Here is a 27838-nt window from a genome sequence, read left to right as displayed (position 1 = left end):
TATTAGCTTAAGTTTTTAATTTTTGATTAAAATTAACCCATAAGCAGTTAGGTAAGTGTGCGAAGGGCATTATATCGCATATAAACATCAAATAAGAATTTACAAAGTGGTGCGGTTTGAATCTTTACATAATTGCTCATAGCCAAAAGTTAACATTTTTGAGATACCGCTCTTTCGCTTAGGACGGCAGCATAGCTAATGCTGTCCCATTACTATAGCAGTCACCCTATATCCATATAACATTTTTTGTGAATAGATTTATATTGAAGTATGGCAATTTTTACGATCATTGGTATTTTTTATTATTACTGGCAATAGTTGTCATTAGACTGACGTGTTGGCAATATGGGTACTGACGAATATTAAAATTAATAAATATTTGAAATGTTCTCGTGATTGTTCAGTAGTTTTTGCTATAAAAATGTGTATAAAAATATTAAATAATAATCGTAGGTACCCAAACGTATACAGCTGTTGAGATTAACCGTGTATCATTGAATATTTCCACTCGTCAAATACTTACCTAAACGTCATAAATATTCCAAATGAACCTTTATAAATTCAAAATATCAATCCAAATAAATAAATTGAGCAAGGTTTATGCAATATTTTGTCGTTGCGTACATGAATGTATCATAATGTAGTTATCTTTCCATGTTTTGGTTGTGTGTATTGTAAACAAACCGTTTTATTTGGGTCATAATATAAATTGAGCAACCAAACTTATAATGGTCCTTGAAATTGAAAAGTGAGTTTTTTTAATGTGTTGCCTTCATAATTATTGATATGATTGTTTTCTTTTTAGATATTCTTTTGTATAGTTAATGAGCAAAACAAATATGTCCGATAACGACCCTATAGGCCGAGTGCCTAGAACGGATGATGAGAATGAAAGATTTGTTAATGTGAATCCTAGTACATTGCCTCCGACAGACCCCCAACTTCCAGCGATGGATGACCTAACAGAGAGATTTTCACAACAGCAGGTTGGTATATATACGAATATTTATACAAAGTTACAATTGCCATTCGATTTGAGGTTAGTATGTTCACTGGTATTTGAATAAAAATACAACTGCCATTCAAGTAGATCACTTCACTAGTGTTAACTGTCAATTCTTCGTGGATAGACAGACATCTTACAGCTATTTATTCTAACAAATTTAAACACAATGTTATTGATTAAAGACATGTACTATAATATAATAGGATTCAATTCATTTATTTTACATATTGTGGACATTACAAATTATAAGTTTAAGACGTTCACAACATGACATTTAGAAACAACGAAATATTATTAAAACAATATTAGGTACATAACAAAAGAGATAGTCAGTATTAAGTTATTCTACAGTATAAATGTGTAAATACAAACAAATTATATAGGTACAAGGAAGTACACCGGATAAGTTAAGCAGACCCTATTTTAAGATAATAAATCCAATATTCTAAGAATTTCTCTCTTCCGTATATAATGAAAAAAATACAATAACAATAATTAGCCTAACTGCTGCATAGAATAGGGATTGACATTATGCACATATTATTCGAATGTTATTTATATAGTGATCGGAATAACTGATTTTTTGTTGTAGGTGATGATTTCCCAACTAAAAGAGATGGTCATTGCCGAAGAGGCAGCCCGCAGCCAGAAGATGGCCAACACCAGACTGAAAGTGGAAAAATGTGCCTCGCAGCTTGCCCGAATCAGAGACCGAGCCAAAATGACAAAGCTTAAGAATGTCCCCGGAAGCGCTACATCAAGTAATATTACACTTCGTAAAATATATTATTTATTAAAAAAGAGTTGTGGCGTTACAGTTATTTACCAATGTGCCATAATATATAAATAATACAGTACAAAACGAAATTACAAATAGTCATAAAATGAAAAAAAACTTAATTACTAATAACAACCGAAATAATACACAAAAAAAGAAGATAAAATAAGTTTCTTTGTAAATATTAAAATTAAATAATAAAAACAATTATGATTTTAGCTTATTTAAAATGTCCACAAACATTATGTAGTTAAGTATATTATAATAAATCCACCTTTACGGTGCTAATAAATAGGTTAATCACATGATACACAGCATCATGAAACATCACATCTCCCTGCGACGTGGTATCATGAAGACTGCAGAGGTACGAATGATATGGACGGGAACATGAAAATAAATACTTGCCAGTATAGACGAATTGTAAATGAACCTACGAATAAGTAAAAATCACTCTTTGGATGAACAAGGATTCCATTAATATAGTTATACAGTACACTCAGTAATCTGCCGCTCGATTATCCGACTACTATAATCCGCCATTATTTTTACTAGTTGAAAGCACAAAATCAAGCTCTATAATTCGCCGGTATTCGATCGTCGAATTCAGTAGCCCGCCGCTTACAAGTATGCAACGCAGATGAGACGGGTATATTTTGGAAACTTCTCCTTCGTAAAACGTATGTTCATCGCGAAGAAAGTAATGTACCAGGGAGAAAAGTGCCCAAGGACCGCATCACAATTATGCCGTGCTCCAATGCAACCAGTACACACAAACCGAAGCTTTTGGTCATAAAGAAAGCCAGGAATCCTAAGCCATTCAAGAATATCTGCCTCACTGAACAACTGGTTGTGTCAAGTGATTTACTGTTTAATATTTAGTTTAATACAAATTTATAAACTTAGTTTATAAATATGTATAATTTAGTAAATATTTGATTTGGGTTATAAATAAAACTGTAATTTGCTAGTATAAATTTCTCAAAAAAACTATTTTTACGAAATACCTGTTTTAATTTTTACTATATTTTGTATGTATACACTATAATCCGCCGCTTTCGCTAATTGGACACTTGTCTGGTTTTTGGGATGGCGGATTACTGAGAGAGTACTGTATCTATTCAATTCAATATGTCCATGCAGTAGTGGCGAGTGGTGGAGGTAGGCTGCTAAAATCCAACATAAATAGTGCACGCTAAACTTTGCCAGTCATACCTATTTGTTTTCATTGAAGTAAGACTACAAATTGCAGATAGTATTGGTTAAATATTAACCATAGTAGATAAAAATGTATGATTTAATGGCATAATTTCAGATATTTTATAGATCGTCGAATATATTTTGCATTTTTTGGTTTACGCAGGGTTTAATTGAATTTATAAAAACTAACCAACAGCATAATATGTATTTTTAATCCAACGAAAACAAATAAGTATGACTTTAAAAGTGTGCACTGTTTTGTCGGATCGCCCATAGCATACATTAACTATTATGGTTTGAACATACATAATTTTGAAAAACAATAGAAAAATCTTTTTGAAAGATTTAAAATTATTAGCAAGTTCAAGTAAGTTACATCATAAAAATATTGGTGAAAGCCGTGACGTCGTGAGATACCCGGGGTTCCATCGGCTAGCTCAGGTGTCCATCGAACCCCGGATTCACAAAAAAAAAAAATTAACCGGTTGGAGTAGAAATAAAACTCGGTCTTTCGTGTTCGTGACGTGGTCTTATGTTTTCTTATGATTTTTAGTTTCACAAATTTATATCTGGGTTTTTACGATTATAGTCGCAGGTCCTATCCTATTGGAAAAGGGACGCTTACTAACCTTTTTTTTTTCTTTTTCAAACTTCGCGTACCCACGCCATTCTACAAAAAGGACTCTCGTGATTGGCCAAATTTTATCGCATGATTTTGATTTGACGAATCACGAGGACCACCTCGGCGCAGGCGCGCAGATATTTCGACGTAGCCGGCAAGTGCGGCAAAATTTATTATTTTTGAATCCTTATATTTAGTCTTAAAATTATCTCTTTCATCCATCATCATTTTTACTTTTTAAATTAAATTAAATTTATCTTAATTACACCTCCGCCCAATATGCGATTTTCACACACCGGACGAAGGCCTTTACCTATGAATAAAAAATACTTACGTGGTTGAGCAAGGAATCAGATTAGATGTTTTATGAAGCCGTTTCTAGAGGTCAGGGTTACGTTTCGACTTATAGCTACTAAATGATTATTTTACACCGGGAGAAGCCCGCCTGTAACAGGGGTGCATCAGTCGGTTAGTAATAAAAGTAGTAAGTACCTACTTTGATTTAATAAACAAAAACCGATTGCCAAAGTAGCTTGATTTCGAAGAGCGCTGATGAGCAGGTATTAAAAAGGCCAATAGTTAAAATTTGTCGCAATTAATACGTGTAACATAGAGGATAATGCGAAAACGGGGTGGGGCGTAAACCCAAGAGATGCTGGTTCGATTCCAGCCGGATGGCTTACTTTTTTCAAAAAGATTTTTCCTATTGGTTATAATACATTTTCTCAGAAGTGTTTTTCAAAATTATGTATGTTCAATAATTAGAATGGTACATTCGTATTATGGTTTGATTGAGGCAGGGTTTAATTGATTTTTTTTAAACTAACCAGCACCATCTCCAATTTGTATTCTTAGTTCAATGAAAATAAATAAGTATGAGTGACAAAGTTTCGTGTGGACTATTTATGTCAGATTTTAACAGCCTACCTCCACCACTCGCCACTGCACTATGCAGTATCTATAGAAGAAGGTTCTTTTGAATGACTTTGTTTTACGCATTGTTTTTATTTATTTTACATCGCGTGAATATGTTGATAAGTCGAACATAGTCAATATTCATGATAGTAAATTTCATCATGTAAATCAGTTTTTTTTTGTTGAACATTTGTAGATATTAATTGAAATTTCTAATTAAGCATTTCTCTATATTGTATTGGATAACTGTATAAATTGAAGCATGTAAAAACCTCACCGCTTGTGTTAAAAATAAAAAAAATTGAGTTATCAGTATATTGCTGCCATTCACATAATAATATATACATATAAGTACTCAATATTTTGTCACTGGTCTTGCAAAATGAGTTTACTTTTCTTAATGGGCCTTGAAAATCATTTGTTCTATAAATTTCAGGTCCCAGACCACAATCTGAAAACATTTCAAGCACAGACATGGATAGAGATAGACAGCTTTTTTCCGATTCGGACGACCGAGCTTCTGATAATCCGATTTCTAACATTTCCATCGAAGACAAGATGCCACTGTCAACACCTTCACCTAGTGTACTAACCCAACTAAGAGACGGTTTGTATTCTTCAAAGTAAATAAGAACTCGTTGAGAAGAAACGTCAGTAAACACAAAATGATTCTTTCGAAAGATAGATAAATATATTTCCGGGAATATTGAGTAAAGCTTTTTTATATTCTCAATCTTCAGAGGTTTTTGTTTTTATATGCCATAGTAAACATATTATCAAAAGTTTGCATCGAAATATCAAAGAAATAAAAGTGAGAATTATATATCTTTTTTTATACTTACTACTTTAGAATAATATTTATACAACTGTTTTGTTTCAAAATTACATGATATTATCATTGCAATATTCCGGGACTATTTTTTTGTTGTTAAGCAATTCACATAAGACTGCTCCCATATTACTCAGTGATGCTTGACGAATATATATGCTGGACATCAATATGTAATAAGTTTTTTCACGTTTGTGATTGTAATTCAACCCCTTACGATCGAGGAAAGTTTGAGTTATGTATGGTACTGAATATAAAATAACATAATATTACTTTAAATGACGAAGAATCACAAAAATTCACACAACTCTTAAAAACATTTCTTTGTTAATGTTAGTGGAATGTAATTTTATTTGTGCTTGGGCTGTCCTGTAAAGTAGAGTAAAATGAGACTGGTTTTTCTGACCTTAAGAGACTGAATTATAATATGTACCTAGTAAAATTTCCAAAAACATCACTTCATAACTCTATGCTTGCACTTGAAAAACAGAGCATTCAAATTTTTTCCCAGCATAAAAATAATGATAATTTTCAATTTAGTACATGAAAAATAAATATTTGAGAATCAATATTGTGCATTTTATGGCCGCATTATTTGGTCACCGTTCACTGAAAGATTTAAATCAGCGGGAAACGAAAATTCTCTTTTCAGAATCTGAAACGAAATCAAAATCTAAAACGCCGAATCGAGAAGTTACTAAAATTCTCTACCATCAGATACGAGAACACAAAGCCATGATTGCAGAAAGGACTAAAAATGAAAAAGAACTAGAAATGGCTTTAGCCAAAATCAAAAAGCAGCTTGATGATAGTCAGAGCCAGTCAGCTGACATCCTACAGGTATTTCATTTTGTCTTTATTCTTGATCTAGCCTTGATTCGGCCTTTATCTTGGCGAAGGGTGCTTGTTGAAGGAAGGTATGCTGTGGTAGGTAACTGCAAAAATGTCCTAGGACAACAATATTTGCAGGACCAGAATTTGAATTTTGTTTAATCAGTATTTTACTGATATAATTTACTGAACATAATATATTATATTTTACTATTTTACAAAATAAAAAGTGTTGCTCAACCGAGAATCGAACTTAAATTATTCTACAATTATACTAGTTTACCTTATTATCCGTCAGACTACTGGGTACTGTGTGTAAAATAACACAGCCATTACACAATATGCGCAAAGGTACGTAGGTGTTGTCGTTAGAAGCATAGGTCGTTTCTCATAATGAAGTAGACGGTTCGGAGATCTCAAGGACATATCTCCCCGTGAGTGTAAAACCAAGGCATATGCAAAAGACATATTTTGGATATATTAGGGTTTGAAGTCTTCGTTTTGTTAGGAGAAATAGAGTTTTTAAAAAAAACCATAATATTTGGTTTATATCTACATTATATTGCATGTTCTTTGAGTTACTTCACTTCTACATTATCAAGTTCACGACTTTTGCCGTTGTTTTGGATTTAATCTCGAAATTTTACACTCACGGTGCGATATAGCGTAAAACCATACATGAAAAAACTATTGTCCAAGCCTTTATTTGGATTTATTATTAGAAGAATCAATAGACTTAGATACAGTATACCTGTGTGTGTGAATCCGAAATTCAATACTTAGGCGGTTGTAAATTAATTTAAAAATCTAGAGTTTAAATAATCGCCTAGTATGTATTCTTCGCCACTGTCTTGTCGAGATGAACAATTCCATTATCTTTAATGCCATGTTCAAAATAATGAATCTCACCATCATTTAAAATTCAATCAATGGATAATATGTTTTTTGTTTTTCTGTATAGATCGGTCAACCGAAAGTTAGAGTAGATTTACCGCCGTTTTCAACATCTGAAGATAAAACCGAGTCAAATAAGATCATCAATGAATTGAGGAATAGAATTATACAACTCGAAGGAAATATTTTGGATTTACAAGAGACGTGTAAAGAGAAAGACTCGGTTATTGACTCCAGAACTAAAGCAATTACTCTGATGTCGGCTGATCTTAGCAAAAAAGGTAATAAATTAATATAAACTGTTGTAGTATATACTACCATTTTCTTCGTTACTTACTAACTATAACCCACTATCGGTTTTGACCCCATCTATTATGTGCCTTCCCTTAGATATTCTTCACCATCGTGATGGTCTCCTCCACGATACTAAATAGTTTTCCATGTTGCTCGACCTGTCAGACCTTTCAATTGAAAATCTCACATCCGGATAATTGTACATTGTAAATTTTATCGAAAACCGACGGCCATATAGCATTGACATCATGGATTTTACCTTAACATTGTTTATTTGTTTTTATTAATTTTATATATTTAGTGTCATTTTAATGTGCTTGCTGTATTTATTAATAGTGAGTATCTACTACAGTATTTCCAACCTTAATTTTTAGAATTACTTGTCTACTTCAGGTTCTTCGATTGTATTAACTAGGATTAACTAAGCGCATTGCACTAGATGTCTAAAGGTGAAACCCTTGTCGCAAAAAATTGTTCAAATAGAAGAGAACAAAGCTTAACTCAATTAGTATAAATAATATATAACTCATCGACCAGTTATCAGCGTCGGTATTTGGCGTCAACCAAATTGGACATTAACTTGGTACTTATTTTCAGTCCATAAGTCATACCAGCAACATGTAATCATATTATACAAGTCTTGGCGTTTTACCCACTGGAGCTTTCCCGCTCTCGCATATATTCTCTTCTCCACACGGTATTAATTAATATGCATGGTGTTTGACTGATTGGTGTTATTATCTAGGTAGGTTGAACTATACAAAGTAATATTCTGTTTCTTTCAGGTAAAAATACTTTGGACTTATTAGATGATACGAAAGAGCAAATGCAAGCGATGCAGCAAAATTTCGCTACAATGGAAAATAATATGAAACTAGAAAAACAGCAAATAATAGACGAATTAGAGGTATGCAAAAATAGAGTAACCTATTTGGAAGAAGCCAATTCTATCTTGGAAGGAGACCGATTTAAACTTAGTGTTGAAAATTCGTCACTGGAAGAACGATTAGCTTCTAAAGTGGTAGAGATTGAACAATTAAATGTCAACTTGAATAACTATGTCGAGAAGATCAATGAACTCAGTACCAAGATAAATGATTTGAGTGACACGGAAACACCCAAGGAGGAAGAAAAGGGCAGCATGGAAATATCACAGATGGTCGAGCTCTCTGACAAGATCAAAATTCTAGAAGACTTAAATCTCGTTCTCAGACAGTCTAATATTGAACTGCAAGAAAAATTGTCATCCACGTCGTCTCCGGAAAAAGAATTGCCAGCTTCACCCAAAAAGAAAGAAGAGTCTCCGAAACCCACTAGAAAAATAAATAAACCACTGCTTAAAGGAAAAGGAGCTCAAAAGTATAAGGCTCCGACTCTCGCCAAGCCTGATGCAGCAGGAAAGTCTGTAGAAGAGAAAGATGTCAATAAAGATTTAGCGGAGTCAGTTAAAAACTTAGAAACGATCATTCAAAGTCTTAATAAACAAGTGCTGGATAAAGAGGTTCTTTTGTCACAGAAAGATACCAATTATCAATTACTGGAGCAGACCTTAAAAGAATTGGAAGTCAGTCGTAGAGAAAGTGAAGTTATCGTGAAAACTGTGGTAACAGAAGAATCAACTGTACCGATTGTTGTGTGTGAATCGGTTACTGAAAGTCCGATAATTGCAGCTGATGATTCGAATGATTCTTTACAAGAGCAGCTGGAGGAGTGCAGAATAAAATTGGACACCCTCTCAAAAGAACTTAGCGCTTCTAATAAAAATATGATTGAAGTGAAGGCTTCCCATAAAGCGAAAGTAAAACGGATGCAGAAGACAATCGATGACTTCAGTAAAGTGTCAGAGAGCAATTCGGAAGTGGTACGGTTGCAATCGGAGGTGCATCGCCTGACGCAAAAGGTGGCCGAGCTGGAAGAAGACAAAGGAAATCTGCAGCTGCATTTGGTTGACTACGATAGCGGAAGAGGTAAAGTTTTCATATCATTATTAAAATTGCTGTACTTTTAACTTCCTCAAAATAGCAAATATGCAATATTCAATCCTATAATCCAATAGTACAAATTCTAAAGCTCAAATTACATTGGCAGATGGCGTCTGGCCCGATTGTCTGCCACGACTGTCAAACTCTATTCTCTATGGTTTTCAAGGATCGTGAGCGATCGGGACAAAAGTGGAAAATTTTCTATTATTCCGTCGTGCGATCCATTCATTATCAAGCGAAGATTGCCGAAAGCGTACGAAAATAACCGAATACGCGCCTGCTCGCGAGTCATGCAAACGGTCGTTCATTTCATTCTACTGGTCGATTTCGACAACTGAACAACTACAAGATGGCGAAACCTCAAAAAATATATGGAGTTGCACCGAGGATATAGTCCTCGTCGAATTAATACACGCCAAAGATATAGTGTGGAACGTAAAAAACCCGCTATATTCAATGGCGATCACGCTGTTCTTCAGTTAGCCAACTTTTGACCCAGTGTTTTCGTTTACGGCGAGTCCTGACCGCCTGAGCCAGTTGAAATAATATAGCCATACTCGCTACAATTAGTCTTAATCGATTGGTTTGGAGATTCAAGCTCGCCCAGTTATTCATGATGTAAATTAACAATAAGTATACAAAACTTTCTATAAATGTCAAACGGCCGCGTAAATTTTAACAGATTCTCGCTAGGTTTGACAGCTCAGTTTTTTTGACGTAAAATTGCGCGGGAATGCGTTCAGTGTAGCCACCGATCTAAGAAATATCTAGTTTTCGGTCAACCTATATTTTTAATAACAGCAACACTATGTTTATTTTAAACCAATCAAAAGCAAGGACCAACGCGATTGAATCGTTGCGTGTAATTGCAAATAGTGTTAAAACGTTGGCCACAACGGTTTTTGGATCGGGTTGGGTCTGCGCGTCTGCCAATGTAATTAAGCCTTTAGCATATTTTAATAATGACCTAGAAAAGGTTTTCAGTTAAACATGGTTAATTGTTTTCATCGCTCATTTATAGTGTAGGGTTACAGTGAAACCCCAATTTTACATGTCTGGAATTCACGTTTTCTCATTATCTGCGTGTAGTTTCTGCAGTCCTGTTTCATTTTATTACATTGAACTTCTGGTTTTACATTTTTTTCCCGCAATTTACGTCTAAAACAAGATACTAAAATTTTATTTGAAAACATTCAATTTACATAGCAATAATTGAAATCAATTCAAAACATCTGTGTGCATTTCTATTTATAGCTATGTCTGCATTGCCCAAGAACAAGTTTTTTGTTTAGATACTTGTTTATTTGATTGAATAAATATTATTTTCTGTCCTTGTTATGCCTGCTTTAATAATTATTGATTATTACAGTTTCTGATTCACAATTACATGCAAAGCTTCTGGAGAGTGAGATGATGGCTGAGGAAAGACTTAAAGCTATTGAAGACCTGGAATCGCAGAAGTTTGAGCTAGTTCACGGTACGGTCTTCCAACTTAAACTTCTAATCTTGTGATTTTTTTTTAACATGGACTTACCTTTCGGATTACCTTCTTATAAATAATAAAACTATACATTTTATACTTGTCTATTTCGTAAGAGTATAATAATATTAATACATGGATTATTAATTTTTTCAGAACTTCATACCTTGAAGCAACAGATTGCCACTTTAGAAGACAAAGTTGCAGACTTGACATTCTTTGAAAGTGAGCATGTCTCCAATGAAATGAAATCTGTGCAATTGGAAGAAAACCTTGATATATTAAAAGTGGAAAATGCCAAAATATTAAAAGACATTGAGGCTTTCAGAATAGAGAAGAATGATTTAAACAGTAGTATCGAGTCCCTGATGAAGGAGAAATCTGAAATCAGCAGTAAATTAGAGCATTACATACAAGAAAACATCGAACTTATAGACCGACTTGAGAAATTGAGTGCTGAAAAAGTCAGTTCCGCTGAGTCTATAGAAATGGTAGAATCACTCACTTCCCAAGAAAAGATGGAGATTGAGCAGTATGAAAAAACATTTGACTCTTCTCAGGCGGAGAAACCGGTTCAGTCTGAAATATCGGAAGCCGCTAATGAACCGGTCAGACGGGACAGCTATTCACAAATTACTCCAGAAAATACAGAACTTTTAGCCAAAATTGATCTTTTTATACAGGAAAGACATGAGGTAATGGAGAAAATTGATAGTCTGAATTCTGAAAACAATTCCTTGAATTCGAGATTAGAACAACTGCTTAAAGAAAAATTGAGCTTGGAAGAAAACTATGAAAGCCTTAAACAGGAGACTGTTATTTCGGCTACAAATATTAAAGTGGAAGACGAACGAGTTATGGCATTGACTGTAGACATTGAAACCCTCAACCGTGACAATCAGTCCCTGAGAAATCAAGTTCAAGAATTGATCGATTCCAGAAATTCAAGGACAGAAGAAGTTATCGTTTCAGAAACTGTCGAAGTCGAAGACACCATAGAAAAAGAATTCGTGGAAGTTCCAACGCAACAACTTCAATTGACTGAATCTAAAGATAAAAATCAAAAGTCTCCCGGAGGCAGTAATAAGAATACAAAGAATTTCACTAAAGAAATCCTGAGACTAAAAAATATTGTGAAACATCAAGAATCGGAAATAAGTAAGCTTACGTTGCAACTTGAAGAGATGCAGGAAGTCAAAATTCAAAACGATGCAATTCTTAGTGAGAAATTAGCATTGACAGGTGATTTAGAAAAAGCGCTGCTCGAAAACAATTCCTTAACAGAACAGGTGACTTCTTTCAAAGAGGAAAGGGAAGTGTTCAATAATAAAATAACAGAACTTGAAAATTGTAATAAAACATTACAAGATGAGCATCTAACTCATTTGGCAGCAAACTTGACAAACGAATCCGATATTATTACATCACTCGAGGAGAAGATTAGAAATCAAGAGGAAGTTCTAGCCCAATTAAACGTTTCATTGCAAGAAGAGAAAAATTATATTGCACAGCTAAATGAGACAGTATTTAGTAAAGATAAAGAAGTTTCAGAGTTGAAAATGGAAATCGCACAGATTTGTGAAATGGGTAATAGACTCAAATCTACTCTCGAGGAAGAGAGAGCACTCGCCATGCAAAACAAAGATATAATGAAAAATTTTGATATGGAATACAAAAAATTGCAACACGTCATCAGTGAATCGGAGCCTAAATTTGCAGACGCAGAAAAAAAACTGAATCAAGCGCATGGACGCATAGAAGAGTTCATCGCGGAACGTGTGGATTTAGATAATAAAATAAAAGATTTGGAAGAAACTTTGGATGAAAAAAATAAACAACTCAAAGTCATCAGCCGAGATATTGACAGTTACATTGCCGAAATCCAAAAGTTGCAAATCGATTGTTCAACTAAGGATGAAGAGATTCATGAAATTAAGTTGCAATTGCGGAAAGAGTCGATTGAGAATGATAAGTTAATAAACGGCATGAAAGAAGTCGAACTGGTGAAAGCGGCTCTTCAATCTGAAGCTGGGCAATTGAAAGACAGTTGTGATGCATATACAAATGATATTAGTAAATTGAAAGAAGAATACTCGGCTCTCGATAATAAATTCAAAGAGCAACATGATAAACTGAAGAAATATGCAGCTAACTTTAAGAAAAAGAATACCTTGTGCTCGGAGCTGGAAACAAAGGTTGAGCAACTCACCAGTGATTTGGTTTTCTCGGTCAAAAAGAATGAAGACGCTGATGCCAATATTCAAATGCTCAATCAACAGTTGTCGGTGGCTAACGCTGAATCCAATAGAGTCAACTTGGAAGTACAACAGAAAACGTCCAGCAATAATACTCTTTACGCTGCCCAGATATTCAAAATGGAGAAAGAAATTGCAGACCTGAAATCTAATTGTGAGACAGCACAATTTGAATTGGCGTCATCCATGACGCACAATGATGTTTTAAACAAACAAATAAAAGAACAAGAGGCTCAAATGCAGAGGGCTCTGCACGAAAATTCTTCACTTAGTGAGAGAATAGAAGCTTTGATGCTAGAGTCGGATACGACGAAGGCTTCTATGCCTTCCGTTGCCAATTTTGAAGCTGAAATTGCCAACAAGCAATCTGAAGTGGCAAGCCTGCTCGAAAAATTGGAAGAATTGCAGGCTGAGTATAATAATTACAAGCACAGTCATGACGCTAAACTCCAGGAGGGCGACGTCTACATCGAGAGTCTTCAAACGGAACTGGTGAAGCATAAAGAGAGAATATCCCGTTTGGAAGACAGCGTCTCCACTATGGAAGAGAGACGGTCGTCGCTGGAACGCAAAGCTGATCATTTAGTAACTAAACTCCATGAAAAAGATAAAGCCTTTTCGGAATCTTACCTGCAAGAAGATAGATTGGAAAAAAGACTGGCCGCTCTCATGGCGCACGATGACCTCATCCAGAAGCAGTTGGAAGAAACTCAAAATGAAAATATCGATCTGTCAGACAGAGTTAAACTGCTTTCCGAATCCAAGAAAGAAATGCAAAGTGAAGTGGAAATATTGCGGTGCGATGTTGCCACGCTAAAGAAAGAAGCGTTAGATTCCCATGTTTTGCAAGAAGAACGTTTGCAAGCCGTCGAACGAATTTCGTACTTGGAGAATGAGCTGAAGCGAATGTCTGTCGAGTATTCGGAAATACTCAAGAATAAAGTTGTGGAATATGAGTATTTGGAATCCGAATTACATTCTCAAATAAATAATGCCGAAACCCAGAGACGGCTATCGAAAGAGCATCACGATGAATTGAGGGATGAAATGAAATCACATGAAAGTAAACTTAAAGAAGCGCTCGCCGAAAATGATTGGCTTAAAACAGAAAATGAAAATTTGAATTTACAAAAGCTTCATTTTGAATCGCAAAAGAGTCTCGCCGCGGTGCCTTCGAATGCCGTGAAAGATTTTGCCGACAAGGAAGTTGAAAAGGAAGAATTAAATAATTTACACGTACAAGTTCATAACCTGACAGCTATTCTGAAGGACAAAGAGCTGGAACTGGAAAAATATCAACAGCATACTTTACAGCTGCAGATGGCGATATCAGGAAATCCTCCTGTTCAGGTTTCTCATTCAGAAGATGAAGCAAAATCTATTCATAACTTAGAATCGGCATTAGCGCAAAAAGATCAAGAGATTGTGAAATTGGATTGTCAATTTAAATCCTGCCTGTCGCAACTCACCGAAGTCGTAGAAGCTGAAAAGGCGTTGAAAGATTTAAATGTACAATTGACAAATGCAATCAGTGAGAAAGATTCCATCATCAATAGTTTACAGAATCAGCAGTTTTCAAAAAGTGATAGAGAGCTATTACATTCGATCGAGCCTGAAATTGTTGGGGTAAAATCAATGCGTCAAATGGCCAGCGTTCCAACGGCTCAACACAGGGCGGATGAAAATGCTGAAGCAGATATTTTAAAATATCTAGAAGATCAAATCGTGTCGGACGAAGTTGACACTAAAGCTACCTCAGATGAGGCTTCTCATATGATTCGCGGTTTCCATCATGACCCACCGGAGCCGGTTGTAATTGTTGAAGAACGATTCGGAAGTCTGACAGATGCGAGTACGTCTATTGTGGAAGAAATAATACAGCCCAAAGCGACGTACATGTGCTTTGAAGAGAAACAAGATTTAGCAGAAAAATCCAATGATAATATTTTCAATGACGAAGAAGAGTGGGGGTGGAGCGGCCAGGATGCCCAATTGGAAGAAGAGCACTTGAAATCGCAAGTCATCAAAAAGTTAAGTGAAGGAGTCAGCGACAAGTCAATGAGTCAGCGACGGGTCGCGGAGCTGCAACTCGTAATCAAATGTCTCACAGAAGATAAAGGGAAATTATCTGAAGACCTTCTTCAGAGTCAGGAGAAGTTAACTAAGGCTATGAAAAAATTGAAAGAATTTAAAGTCAGACATGATAGACTCAGTTCTGAAGTGAAAACTCTTAAAGGGTCATCGAGTGTGAATATGTTGGACAATGCCATTCAGGACGAGTTACTGCTTCAAATCAAGAACTTTGAAGGCAAAATTGATGAGCTGAAAACAGAGATAAGTAAGGAAAAACTTGAGAAGGAAGGTCTTTTGAAGAGAATTGATGTTCTCACTTCCGCAAATGAAAGATTATTGGAAATGAAAGAGAGGCAAGATATTGACATGCAGATTTGTAGACGGAACATTAATACTCTCAATGAAAAGTTACAAAATTTGGAGTGGAATGTCGACTCAACGAGTGACCAGCAAGAAGATTCCAAAGAAGAACACGCGGACAATAAAAACCGGGAAGAAAAAAAATCGAATTCCGTGAACGCTGACAAAATTAACAATTTGGAAGATAAGATCAAAGACTTGGAAGCTGATAATGAAGAACTGCAGGCGATGCTCGAAGAACAGCATGCTAGAAATAGTGTTCCGAAGACTCTTGAAGTTAACGAAGACAAAATCAAAATGATCACTGCGGAGCTTGATGAAATTAAGAAACAGAACAATTCTTTAAAAGAAACAGTATCTTCATTGAAAGATGATAAAAATGAAATCAATAAAATATTGAGTACCGCTCAGAATCAGAATCTTGAACTCAAGAAAGATCTTGAACTTCAGAAAAGTAAAGAGTTTGATAATTTACATTTGGAAACCATCAGAAGTGAAAATATCGATTTGAAAAGTAAACTTGAAAGCTTAGTACAGGAATATTACGAATTCCAAGAGAAGTTTAGTGAAATAGCAACCGATAGGGACAGATTAGAATTACAATTTAACAGTCTTCTGAAAGACAAAGACGAATTGGAAGTACAAAATAAAAATCTCTCCGATTATGACATATCGTGTAAAGCTGAGTTGAATAAGCTTGTCTATGAAAAAGAAGAAATATCTGAAAAGTATGAGGCATTGTTGAAAAAATCCGCAGAAGCCAAAGACACTGTCAGCAGTGAAGAAGTGATAAGTTTGAGTGATCAGTTGCACAAACTAACCGAAGAATTGAATTTGAAAAATTCTGAATTGATAACACTTAATCAATTATCGGAAGATCTTGTATCCCAAAAATCATTCCTGCAGTCCAATATAGATAGACTAAATGAAGAGAATTCAGTACTCTTGTCCAATTTGGCTGAATTACGCAACAATGTAACGGATGCCATCGATCAGAGAGGAACCGAAGTGGCTGAAATGTGGAAACATCATTTGGCGATGCGGGAAAGTGAATTCGAAAACGTTGAGACGGCTCTAAGGCAAGAAATATTTGATCTAGGAACAAGACTCACCGAAATATCAGATAAAGTGAACGATGAAATTGTTGAAGAAATCAATGTCCAGGAAGTTATGCCCTTGGAAGCTTTCGAAAGTGAAAAGGTTGACGTGGATAAAGAAATGAGCGAATCACAGAAGATTTTAGAGGAAACGATTGCTGAAAAGAATGAATACAAACATCTGTGTGAAACTCAACTCCCGTCTACTATAAAGAAATATGAAGAGTTACTACAAGAACATCAAAAGCAAAACGAATTTATTCAACAAAAAGATGAAGAGTTAGTTCTTATCAAATCCAAAATGAAACAGTTGGAAAATGTTATTTCTTCCCAAAATATTTCCAGTATTGATAACAGTAATGAACTCGAATCGGTGATACGGTCCCAAGAGACACAGATCAAAAATTATGTCGCCATGATCCAGGATTGGGAAACGAAGTTCAACACTAAAGTCCAAGAGTACCATTTGCTTCTGCAAAGTAAGGACGCTGAGTTCTTTAAATTGTCTCAGGAGTATGTCCAAACTCAGCATAAATACGAAGACTGCGATATGTTGAGGCAGCAATTGTCAGAGGCGGATGCCAAATTTTCTTCTGTCAGCCACGAAAACGAGGTCGAGTTGGCGAATATGAGACTTAAATGGCACGCAGAAAAAACATCATTCGAAACTACCATTTCAGATCTGACGGAAAAAGTAACACAACTAGATTCACAACTCGAAGCGAAAATCAATGATCTCAGAACGTTGAACACGAAAAACCAAGAGTTGCAAGTCCTCGTTGACGAAGAAGCTAATCAAATGTCAGAACTTAGAACGGCTTTAGAGAGTCAAGAGATTGAAATAGTGACGTTGTCTGAAAATCTGAAAGCACAAATGGGGGCTTACGACCAAGTTTCAGAAGCATACAAACTAGAAAGAAATAGACCAAAAGCCGAACGACACGTCTCATTTTCTAAAGACACTAAACCTGGAGACCCCATCGATGAGAGACCGAGATCGTCATCCTCGGAAGTGTCCCCCGACATGAACCCTAGGGCAGACTTGGATCTGGCCCTATACATGTTGCACCAACGAGATGTCAGATGCGAGGAACTGACGGTTGAGCTCATGCAGCTCCTCGAGGAAAGAGACACGCTACAACTTAAGCTTTCTACTTCTATTAGGTCCAATGAAGAATTGCGCTCGAAGAGAAGTCCAAGTCAAAATAAATCAGATGGCCAAACGGTGGTTGAAGCAGAACCTATTGGTATAGAAGGAAATTTACTCCAAATGCCAGGGAATATTGAAAAGGGTGCTGTTGAAACGCATTCTTCAACCGAGGAAGCCACAGTTCATAGAGACAAAGAAAAACCATCTGAACTAAAATCCCTTGAAACAAAGTAAGTTTTTTTCATACATACTTCTTCAGGTTGTTTTTATTTTATATGACTGCAGTCTTGACTATAGTATTGTGAGGAGTTATTAGTGTAACATGGAAATTTAATACATGGAAGTCAATATATATGATCGTTTTATAGATGATACTAGCTAGACTCCGCCAGAGCCAGTACTGCCCCATCACTACACTCGCGACAACAAATGTTTGACACTAATGCAATGTTTAAGTTCCATTATCTCAACAAGTAGATTAACAACACCCATGTTTATTTTTAAGAACGTTGCATGGAGATTTTATGTTCGGGGTACCAGACCGTTTCCAAATTGTAATTTCAAATCGCTGGGAATACGGAAAGTTGATGAAAAATCTTTCAAATTTTACCTTCTCTATATAGTGTTTGAGACTTTCACCATTGTTTTTATCGTAATAGATTTTTGGGTTTCCACCGTGTGTACTTCTTCCTTCTTTCCGTGACGTTTCGGGCACGTTGCAGAGGCCATTATCTATAGATATTTACCTTGTCTTTTTTTTTTTATTTTCCATCGGTATGGGGTGCAATGGATTAAAAGATCTTGATAAAAAAAAACCTCAAAGGAATAATGGTCAATAATGTCCTTCCTCAGTAAGTCAATGTTCCATGAGTAATTTTTATGTTTCACCGGCACTAACTCTCATTGAGAACTGAACCTTTCAATGTATCACTTACGTCAAATCCAGATTCCTGCAGCTCTCGGAAGAATTCAGTTGTCAGAAGGTGTGATAATTGGGGTGAAATTATGGCACGGCTGTCAACAAATCAATTTTATTTATCCTTGGGCTGTTGGCAAATTATCTAGGAAAGTATGTATAGGTCTGATTGAGAATTGGATGTCAGCATTACAGATTACAATTCTGGAAATTCAGGATTAGAATTCTTATAATTAATTATTATTATAATTTTGGATTGGCAAAAATATTATTTTTTTTTAGTTTTTACTTAAGAAGGATTATAGTTACATATTATAAAAAGTTGTAATTATTCTAAAATATATGTTCTACGCTTCCAAATCGATGATATTTTCTCATATTTACATAATAATGACATAAATTACATAATGATTTGCGTGGATTTAATGTTTTATTACATTTAGCAGTGGCGAGTGGTGGAGGTAGGCTGTTAAGATTCGACATAAATGGTGCACACTATACATTCTCAGTCATACTTATTATTTTGTTTTCACTGACTATGAATACAACTTGCAGATAGTGCTGGCTAGTTTTAAAATTCATTTAAACCCTGCCTAAACCAAACCACAATAGGTTAGGTATGCTATGAGCATTCTGACAAAAATAGTACACACTTTTTCAGTTATATTTATTTGTTTTCGTTGAATTAATACATATTGCAGATGGTGTTAGTTTTTTAAAATTCAAACCATAATCGATAAAAAATATTCTTATATCTATAAAATGTCTAAAAATATGTACTTATGGTTTAATGGTATAATTTTTGATATTTAAAACAAATAAAAACAAATATTTTTTTACTAATATCTACTATTGCTTGGATTAAAAACTAAGAAACACTATCTACACATTATTGAATGAAAACAAATACATTTGACTGACAAAGTTTAGTGTGCACTATTTATGTCAGTTCTTAACAGCCTACCTCCACCCTTTGTCACTGACGTTTAGATTTATCTAATTTACAAAATTAGTACACTATTTTATAAATAAAAAAATACACAATCTAACCCAAGTATTCTAGAATTTTCAGGATTTAGAATGCCGGAATCCTGGGATTGGAAACTCTAGTCAGTATCCGATTTGATATCTTGTACTATAGTAATTTTACTTGTTTAATCAGGTTATCTCAGCTACACAACGTCGGGCACTCACGAGACGTACGGTTAAAAGACGAGAGAGAGGATCGCCAACGCCAAATGGAGTTGCTCCACCGAGATGTCCAGAACTTGCCGCCAGAGGCAGCTGCTCGCTTGAGAGAAGCACACTTCACACTAAGTAACTATTTTTTTTTTAAATATTATTATTCTGACTACCCTCTTATTAAATTTATGATCTCCCTCCACTCTCTTACGCTAAAGAGTTCTTTTCTACATATTTCAATCAACTCAGTTTAAATGAAAGAAGTTGAACCACAATGCCAGAGTGAGCAATGCAAACTTTTTTATTACAACGCTTGATAGTGATTCCAGGAAGCTGTTTTATAAAATTGGTAACAATAAAAAAATGGTTCACCCTGAGCTATCATACCGGAAAGCATGGCCCCCACAAGGGGGGGGCTGACAGGGCTCTTGCCTGGGGGCCCGGCGTGGCGAGTCGACCAGATAAGTGAGATAAACACACATCACAAATCTGCTTTAATAGTAAAAAAAGTTGCCTGCGGCGCTATTTTCCTTCAATAGTTTAAATATGTGTCTGTGTGATACAATTTTTAATTGTGTGTCGATACTCGACAACTCCAGAATTCAAATGAATGTATTAAAAATACGCCTTAATTCTACTGAGTACACCATTTGGAAAACACTACTGTTAAGCGTCACTCTGACTTTACCCTTAGCGACAGATAGGGGGGCCCGCCAAACATCCTAGCCTGGGGGCCTGCTTCAGGATGTGGGGGTCATGCCGGAAAAGATAGTCGTATAAAATTGAGATCAAAAAATGAACCGTTGTTCGACAACCCCCCAATATATTATTAACTCACTACTGAATTTAAATTCATTTTTATTTGACTCAGTGATAGTTGTGTAGTAAAAAATTAATTTAGTCTTCAAAAAAATCTTCTATAGAGACGAAGCCTAAATGTATGAGATTGAAGTAAAAATATAGGACCTATGGTATACTGATGAAGTTAGCTACAAATGATGTCGCATTGCATGTTCATTTGAAGAAAACTTCACACAACTACTATAATTTCAGATTCACCCAATTAGTCAATTGCATAAATGATTCTATGTGCCAGCCAAAAGCAATATTTAACAACTATTTTTAACATATGAAACCGAGAAATGCCTACATAGGTTATGTAAACAAAGCCACAGTAATATGGAACTGCCTTCAAAAATTTTAATACAGAATGCGGAAACGACTGCTTCTAACCAGAGTATAAATTCTGATGATATTGTTATTATTTTTTTCAGCCCGCGACACGCAAAGCACATCAACCGTATTACTGAACTGGCTGTGGGGGAGAACGACTCCTAAAGTTGTCCATATGTAGCACCGCCACCACCATGGTTCTGACACTACCATTCCTAATTGCAATTTAAAGTTACGAAACACAATGAGACCCTATTTGTTTTAGCACTCATTATTCAATTTACCCATTTTCTTTTTGTCTGCTTGAAGAAGTTATCCAAGAAAATAAATAATATAGAAAAATAGGGCTAGAGTCCATCGTATGATGGTAAGTAGCAAAACAGTCTATAATTAGGTCACCGCAAGAACTTAAGAGTTCCGATCGTAGGACTAGATATTGCTTATACTTTGAATAAAATGCAGTAACCTATTAGCAATATATCAAGATTTTTGATTGCATATTACGTTAAGTACAATTTTTTTTTTAAATGAAATAATTACAAACAGTTTACCGTATTGAATTCAAAATAAAAACAATATCTACGCACTAAGATCGAATTTGACAATTTCGTACTGTGACCTGACTATAGAGGGGCTTGGATAAGTAGAGGGTCCAGAAATTACAATATGTACATGGAGAAATTGTGTATTAGAAGAGATAGCATATGAGTACAGTTAAAAATGAGATCGGGTGGTTCCGAGTAAGATCCCAGTGATCCAAGTGATCTCAGAAGTTCATATTTATATCGTCCTGTGGTCATTGGATAGCAGGCATCTGTGAGATTATTGTCTCGGTGTTCATACTGCTCCTCGCATGTCCCTAAGATGGCCGATATAATAATCTTTAATTATATTTTACCACTACTCACCATGTCATGGCTTTGGTCTCAGAGCAAAGCACAAAGTCGTATCTTTGGTGTTTGTCCATCACCAAGTCATGTGGCTCTTATCAGCTTTGCAGTATATAGATCGCTCATGTAGTATTACTGTAGGTCAATGGGGGAGTTATCAAAGTCCGTGGTACTGTGCCAAAGGACGCAGAGTGTTGTACTCTCAGGCACCAGTATGAGCACAGTCACATGAAGTGCCTCTTCACCGAGTATTCTGTTCATAAACTCGAGGATTCATGACGACATCGTACCGGTGTACCTCTAGGATTAGGCAGAGATAATAATGTAAATATATTATAAATCTCCGGTGTAAATAATGCCAAGTGATAAACGTTCGAATGGTGATACACTGATTCTGACTTGACTTGACTGTCACTGATTTTTCAAATTCTATGGAGAATATCAACAGAAAAATATGACAAAAAACAGGAAATATACTGTATCTCTGTTCGTACATTTATCCCTTGACATTATGTGCTCCCGAGCCTGCGAATTCTTCCTCTTCGTCTTGGAATCTTCAGCTGCTACAAGACGTCACTCCAGCAGTTGGCAAAAGCAATCATGCTTTACTTAGTTTGCAGGATCTCGTTGAAATTACAATTCAGTGGGCATGCCCATGTCCAATATCCATTATTCGAGACCTTCGGAGGCTGATTGAGCTTCCCATGCTGATAGTCGGTCCTCTTCGAGTATGATAATCAAACATGAAGTTGTTGCCATAAAACTCTGCCTTGTTTTTTGCACCATGAAGTGTCGCTAGTCACCTTGTCTTCTCAATACAAGCAGTAATTTGGTGTCGGATACAGGAAGGGTGATTCCAAAGAGAAATTATTCAAATCCACTCGTACGAGGGAACGGTCTCATTGTGTTTCTGTTTCCACATTATATTTGTTAGCATTTTATTTGTCTGTTTTAAAATATTAATGTTTAATGTCCGTTATTGTAAACTGAATGTTTATTCAACGCGGAAATTGATTTTTATACGCTTGTTTTATACAAGAAATTTAAAAGATAGAAATGTGCCTAATCATGAAAAAATAATATTAACTATTTTTACCTTCATTATTAATTTTATTTGGCATTTAATAATAATATATTACCAATCACTATTATTTATCTTAATCTAAAGATTTATTCGAGTTCAATCCTGGGGTTAATAAGTGTGATATTGTATGATACTAATAATATTACACTTACTACAGTAAAACCTCGTTAATACGAATTCCACGGTACTGAAAATCAAAAAAACAATTCGAATTACGAATTATGAAATGTATGGGAGAAAAATATTAAAATTAAAAAAAAAAAAATTGATTTTCATCAATATCGTTTATGATCATAGATGTGCCTACCAAACTTCCGGTTCCATGTGTGTTAATGGGTCATAAAATGTCAGGATCATTTTTATTATCTTCTTAAAACAAGTAACTATCATAATCATAATTTTCAATGACTGGCTCATGAAGTAGTGTACTTTATTACGATATATTGAATATTTTTGTATCCCAGGACTGTGAAATCATTTCGAATTACGAAATTCAAATTAAAGGTATGGTTTTATATGAAAATAATGTTCAAGCGACTTTTTTTTCATGAAAATTTCGAATTACGGCGAATTTCGAATTATCCGTGTTTTTATTAACGAGGTTCTACCATATTATGATGGGTGACATTCCCTGAATTCTTTTTTCAATAAATTAACTATGGGGACATGACATAGTTTCAAAGAATTGCACCCCTGAATTTATTTATTTGTATATAATTATAAATATATATCTGAATATATTATTTTTTTCTGTTAAAAGTTAATAAAATGTACCTACCGTCTTCCTTTGTAATATTTAATACATTTCTTGAATTTGGAAATATATATAATGCAAGAATTATACTATGAAGAGGATGTACACGCATTATAGAAGAACCAAAGCATTGGTCTGCTGATCAAGATATTTTGGTAGGACTGTAATGTGTAATGAACTCTAAAATGTGACGCTGACTGCTGGAGTATATTGTGACATCTCCACAAACTTGTTACCAATATAAACCATATGGAGAAAACTTAACTTCTTGACAACTGCTGTAAAAGAATATAAGCTTTAACCAGAATGTGCTATGATGTATATTTTTCCTTGAAGTAACATGAATTAGAGTATAATAAAGTTTTTTCAAGAAAATTACATAGTTTTTTTTTTACATTTGGATCTTCTTTATACCCACATGCCTTAATTCAGCGATTTCCAAACTGGGAGGCGCGGAGTGTTGCAAAGGGAGGCGTGAAAAGTTTAACACAATTAATCTAGCCACAGGTTCGCAGTTTGCAAATGCATATTTTATAAAACGGCCGCTAGTTATAAACTACATAAAAAAACAGTCCTATAAAAGGTTGTTTGCAAACCTGTCTGAAAATATGGCAACTAATTTTATAATAGCTCACTTCTATACTATTGTGAAGTGCGTCGTGAAAAAATGAAATAAAAGGGTCAAATCATAATGTTGAAATTTGAGGCAAATTTGCTTAGGAACGATAATTTTGTTGTTTAACTTGTCTATTTGATTGGAATTAAAAAAAAAATTGAGTGATTAAATCAATGCAAGGACCACTAATGCATTCACTGATTTAAAAAGACAAAATGAAGGCATTCATAAAAAACTGAAGCTTTGGAAAACATAATTACAAGTACATAAGTTTGCCATGTTTCACTTTTAAATGATTTCTGCGCCAGATAGGTATATTGAAGCAAACAAAAATCTATTTACTGAGTTCTTGGTTAATTTGCTAATGCACATTTCACATTATTTTATTAATACCTAGTAAAAAAAATTCGCCTGCGGCGCTGCTTTGTTTAAGAGGTGTTAAATATTTTAAATATGTGGTTGTGCGTTGCTATTTGACGTGATACCTATTTGATGATTGATATAGTTAAATGATAACTCCCGTGTATAATTTAGGAAAAACTACATTAGAGCACCACACTGCCCTTAACCTCAGCGATAGGTAGGTGGGTCCGCCAAAGATCCTGGCCTGGGGGCCCGCTTCAGGATGCGGTGCCCATGATAGAATCCATTTGTCAATGAACGATGATGAATTTGGATCGACTACTATTGAAATTGATTGTGCTAATAAACAAGCACATTCATCGCATGAAAAACAAATTAATTTAAAAATGAATATAATATAAGTAGTAAAAACTTGTTTATTTTTATAATTATTTTCTTTTCATTTTTGTATTAGTACATTGTTGATTATTTAAAAAGGTGTCAGTATTATTTAATGAAATAAAGATGGGGGGGGGCGGGGCGCCAAGATAATATTTTTTTAAAAGGGGGGCGTAGTCACATAAAGTTTGGAAATCACTGATTTAAACTGACATATTTTAAACATTTTTTGACATATCTCAATTATTAAATGTAGTCACGGAATAAATAAGGTTTTTCTCTTTATTAAATGATAATAATTATTGAATCACTCTTAATTTATGTTCATACAGTACCTATATGTATTCGAAAATCGTTTTCCGGATAGGAAAACTATTAAAATTCTTTCTCTGCAAAATGGAACGAGGTAAGCAGACTTTCTCATGGTTAATTTGAGAAAGACTCACGTAAACTGGTTAAGTTAATAAACACAGAAATGGTTAATGCTTCCCATTTCTATTTTTATTTCCAAATCATTACATTATACACTAGGGAATCCAATCCCGAGCCAAAATTTTGATCCCTGGATTTCAATTTGATGATCTCGGGACTGTTCCCCGGATTGGCGTTTTTTTCGATAGTTATATTATTTTTTTTTATTTATACAAATAGCTTTGATAAAATCTGTCAAAAATGTCTAGTATAATTTATACTATTTAACACATTTTAATCTTAATATTGAGTACGTTAAATCTTGGAGATACATGGGTTTAATGGAGTAAATAATATTGTAATATAGATAATAATGTGAATGGGGAAAATGGTCTACAGTAGTGAAGAAGAAGCGACCAGCGGCTGTCCGTGGCATCTTAGGCGGAGGAGTGAAGGGGAGCGAGGTAGTTTAAAACTACCACTTCTACCCGTTCCATCCAGAGACGTCTGCTGTGGATAAGTCTGATTATTTAAAAAAACTTGCAAATTGTAACGCCGAATTTACAATTGCAAGGCTAAAGTCAAAAGGGGACTACGCATCTTTTAAGATAGGGATCCCTGTTAAACTGAGTACGTTGATTCTAAAGCCTGATAATTGGCCACGTTACTCATTCATTAAAGAATGGGTGTCAAAAATTTAAACACCACGGCTGCCAACCAGCTGACTTAACAATGAAAATAATAATTGCCCAAGGCAATTATTGTTCTACTACCAAAATGTACGTGGCTTAAAGACAAAAGCTGTCGATTTTTTGAGAAATGTTTTGGCTGACGACTATGATGTCATAGGGTTAACTGAAACATGGCTCAATGACAGTGTTTTTAATCGCGAAAATTTTGGAAGTGAGTACTTAGTCTTTAGGAGGGATCAAGATTCTGGCGCAGGCCACAGGCAGGGTGGAGGCTGTCTTTTGGGGGTTAGAAGCATGGAGGGGTTGAAGACTGAACGTGTCCAATGCTTTAGAGACTCCAAATGAGGACCTTTAGGTGAAACTAACCTGTGATGGAGTCACTATTTACGTTTGTGTTGTATATTTTCCTCCAGCCAGTGACGTGGAGGTGTATAAATGTTTTGTTGAGAATATGCTATCTAGTGTCAACTTGATTGAAGACAGAAGTATTATTGTGATGGGAGACTTTAATCTAACTTCAGCGCGCAATGGTGAAAGGGTCAACAGTAACCTGGAATTTATGTGCGCTGTTTTTGGATTTTCTCAGTATAATGATATTTCGAACTCTAGTAATGGGCTTCTGGATAGGGTATTCAGCAACATCAATTTGCCAGTTTCCCGATGCATGTCCCCTCTTGTACGCGAGGATGACTATCATCCTACTTTGGTTGTTGTGCTCAGGTTTCGGTCGACTCGCCCGCACGAACTGAAATACCCTCACATGAAACCGATTGGTGCAGGGGATGGAAGTTTGAAAGTGGAAACTTCAGGCTACTTTACTCATTAATGAGTGAAGTGGATTGGAGTGAGTTGCTCGGGACTTGTAATGTAAATGAGGCGGTACAATTATTTTATAATACTGTATATAATGTGTTTGATGAATATTTTTCAAAGAGGTCGCCATGTCGTGGTGGAAGGCGATACCCGAGATGATTTTCTCGAGAGATTATTGGGGACATTCAGATCAAGCATTGCTATCACAAAGCTTGGAAGGCTGGGCATGGTCAACGCGACTATGAAATGTTTAGCCTTTATGGCTTGAGAGTGAGGCAAGCTGTTCGAATGGCCTATCGAACATAATATATGGAATCGGTAGAAGATTGCATTCGTGAAAATCCCAATTCGTTTTGGGATTATATTAAAACATTAAGAAGGGATGGCGGGTATGCTGATTCGATGAGTTGGAAAGGCGAAGAGGTGACCGGATATGGAGTGGCAGAAGCATTTGCTGGTCACTTCAGGTCTGTCTACGCAAGTAGTATTCCTTATTTGGATGTTGCCTCCATGTCGAGACAGCCATCATGCGGTGCCCAGTCCATTGATATTTTTCCAATTGATGAGAGTGATGTGTTAAAATTTATTAAAAAACTAAAAAATACTCGCTCTTTGGGACCTGATAACGTCCCTACATTTTTTTAAAGGGGTGTGTTGATTTTGTCAAAGGCCCACTTGCATATATATATAATGGAGACAGGTATCTTTCCAGAAACGTGGAAGATGTCGAAGGTTACTCCAATCCATAAGAGTGGTAAAGAGTCATCAGTGGAGAATTACAGGCCGGTAGCTGTTCTCTC

At 35.3% G+C, this 27838-nt stretch overlaps 1 protein-coding gene across 2 annotated transcripts; it reads left to right on the top strand.

The window, feature by feature from the left end:
• The first annotated feature begins 304 nt into the window (after positions 1–304).
• lva (lava lamp) lies at positions 305–23248 on the top strand. Of its 2 annotated transcripts, none has more exons than XM_085958594.1 (11): positions 305–349; positions 806–986; positions 1599–1767; positions 4958–5128; positions 6003–6190; positions 7143–7356; positions 8155–9336; positions 10721–10828; positions 10988–17996; positions 19845–19999; positions 21139–23248. In XM_085958594.1, exons 2-11 carry the CDS (start codon positions 825–827, stop codon positions 21216–21218), a joined length of 9438 nt encoding a protein of 3145 aa, XP_085814720.1. In that variant the 5' UTR covers positions 305–349; positions 806–824; the 3' UTR covers positions 21219–23248. The 2 variants fall into 2 exon arrangements, with proteins under 2 accessions (XP_085814720.1, XP_085814719.1); XM_085958593.1 differs by having other exon boundaries at positions 305–449.
• The last annotated feature ends 4590 nt before the right edge of the window (positions 23249–27838 follow it).

This window comes from Rhyacophila brunnea, unplaced genomic scaffold, assembly GCF_057557595.1.
Source record: "Rhyacophila brunnea isolate RB1 unplaced genomic scaffold, BYU_Rbru_1.0 scaffold_8, whole genome shotgun sequence".
In the NCBI taxonomy this organism is placed as follows: Eukaryota; Metazoa; Arthropoda; class Insecta; order Trichoptera; family Rhyacophilidae; genus Rhyacophila; species Rhyacophila brunnea.
The sequence above is the reverse complement of the archived record's forward strand: the minus strand, read 5'-3'. Positions and strand labels throughout refer to the sequence as shown.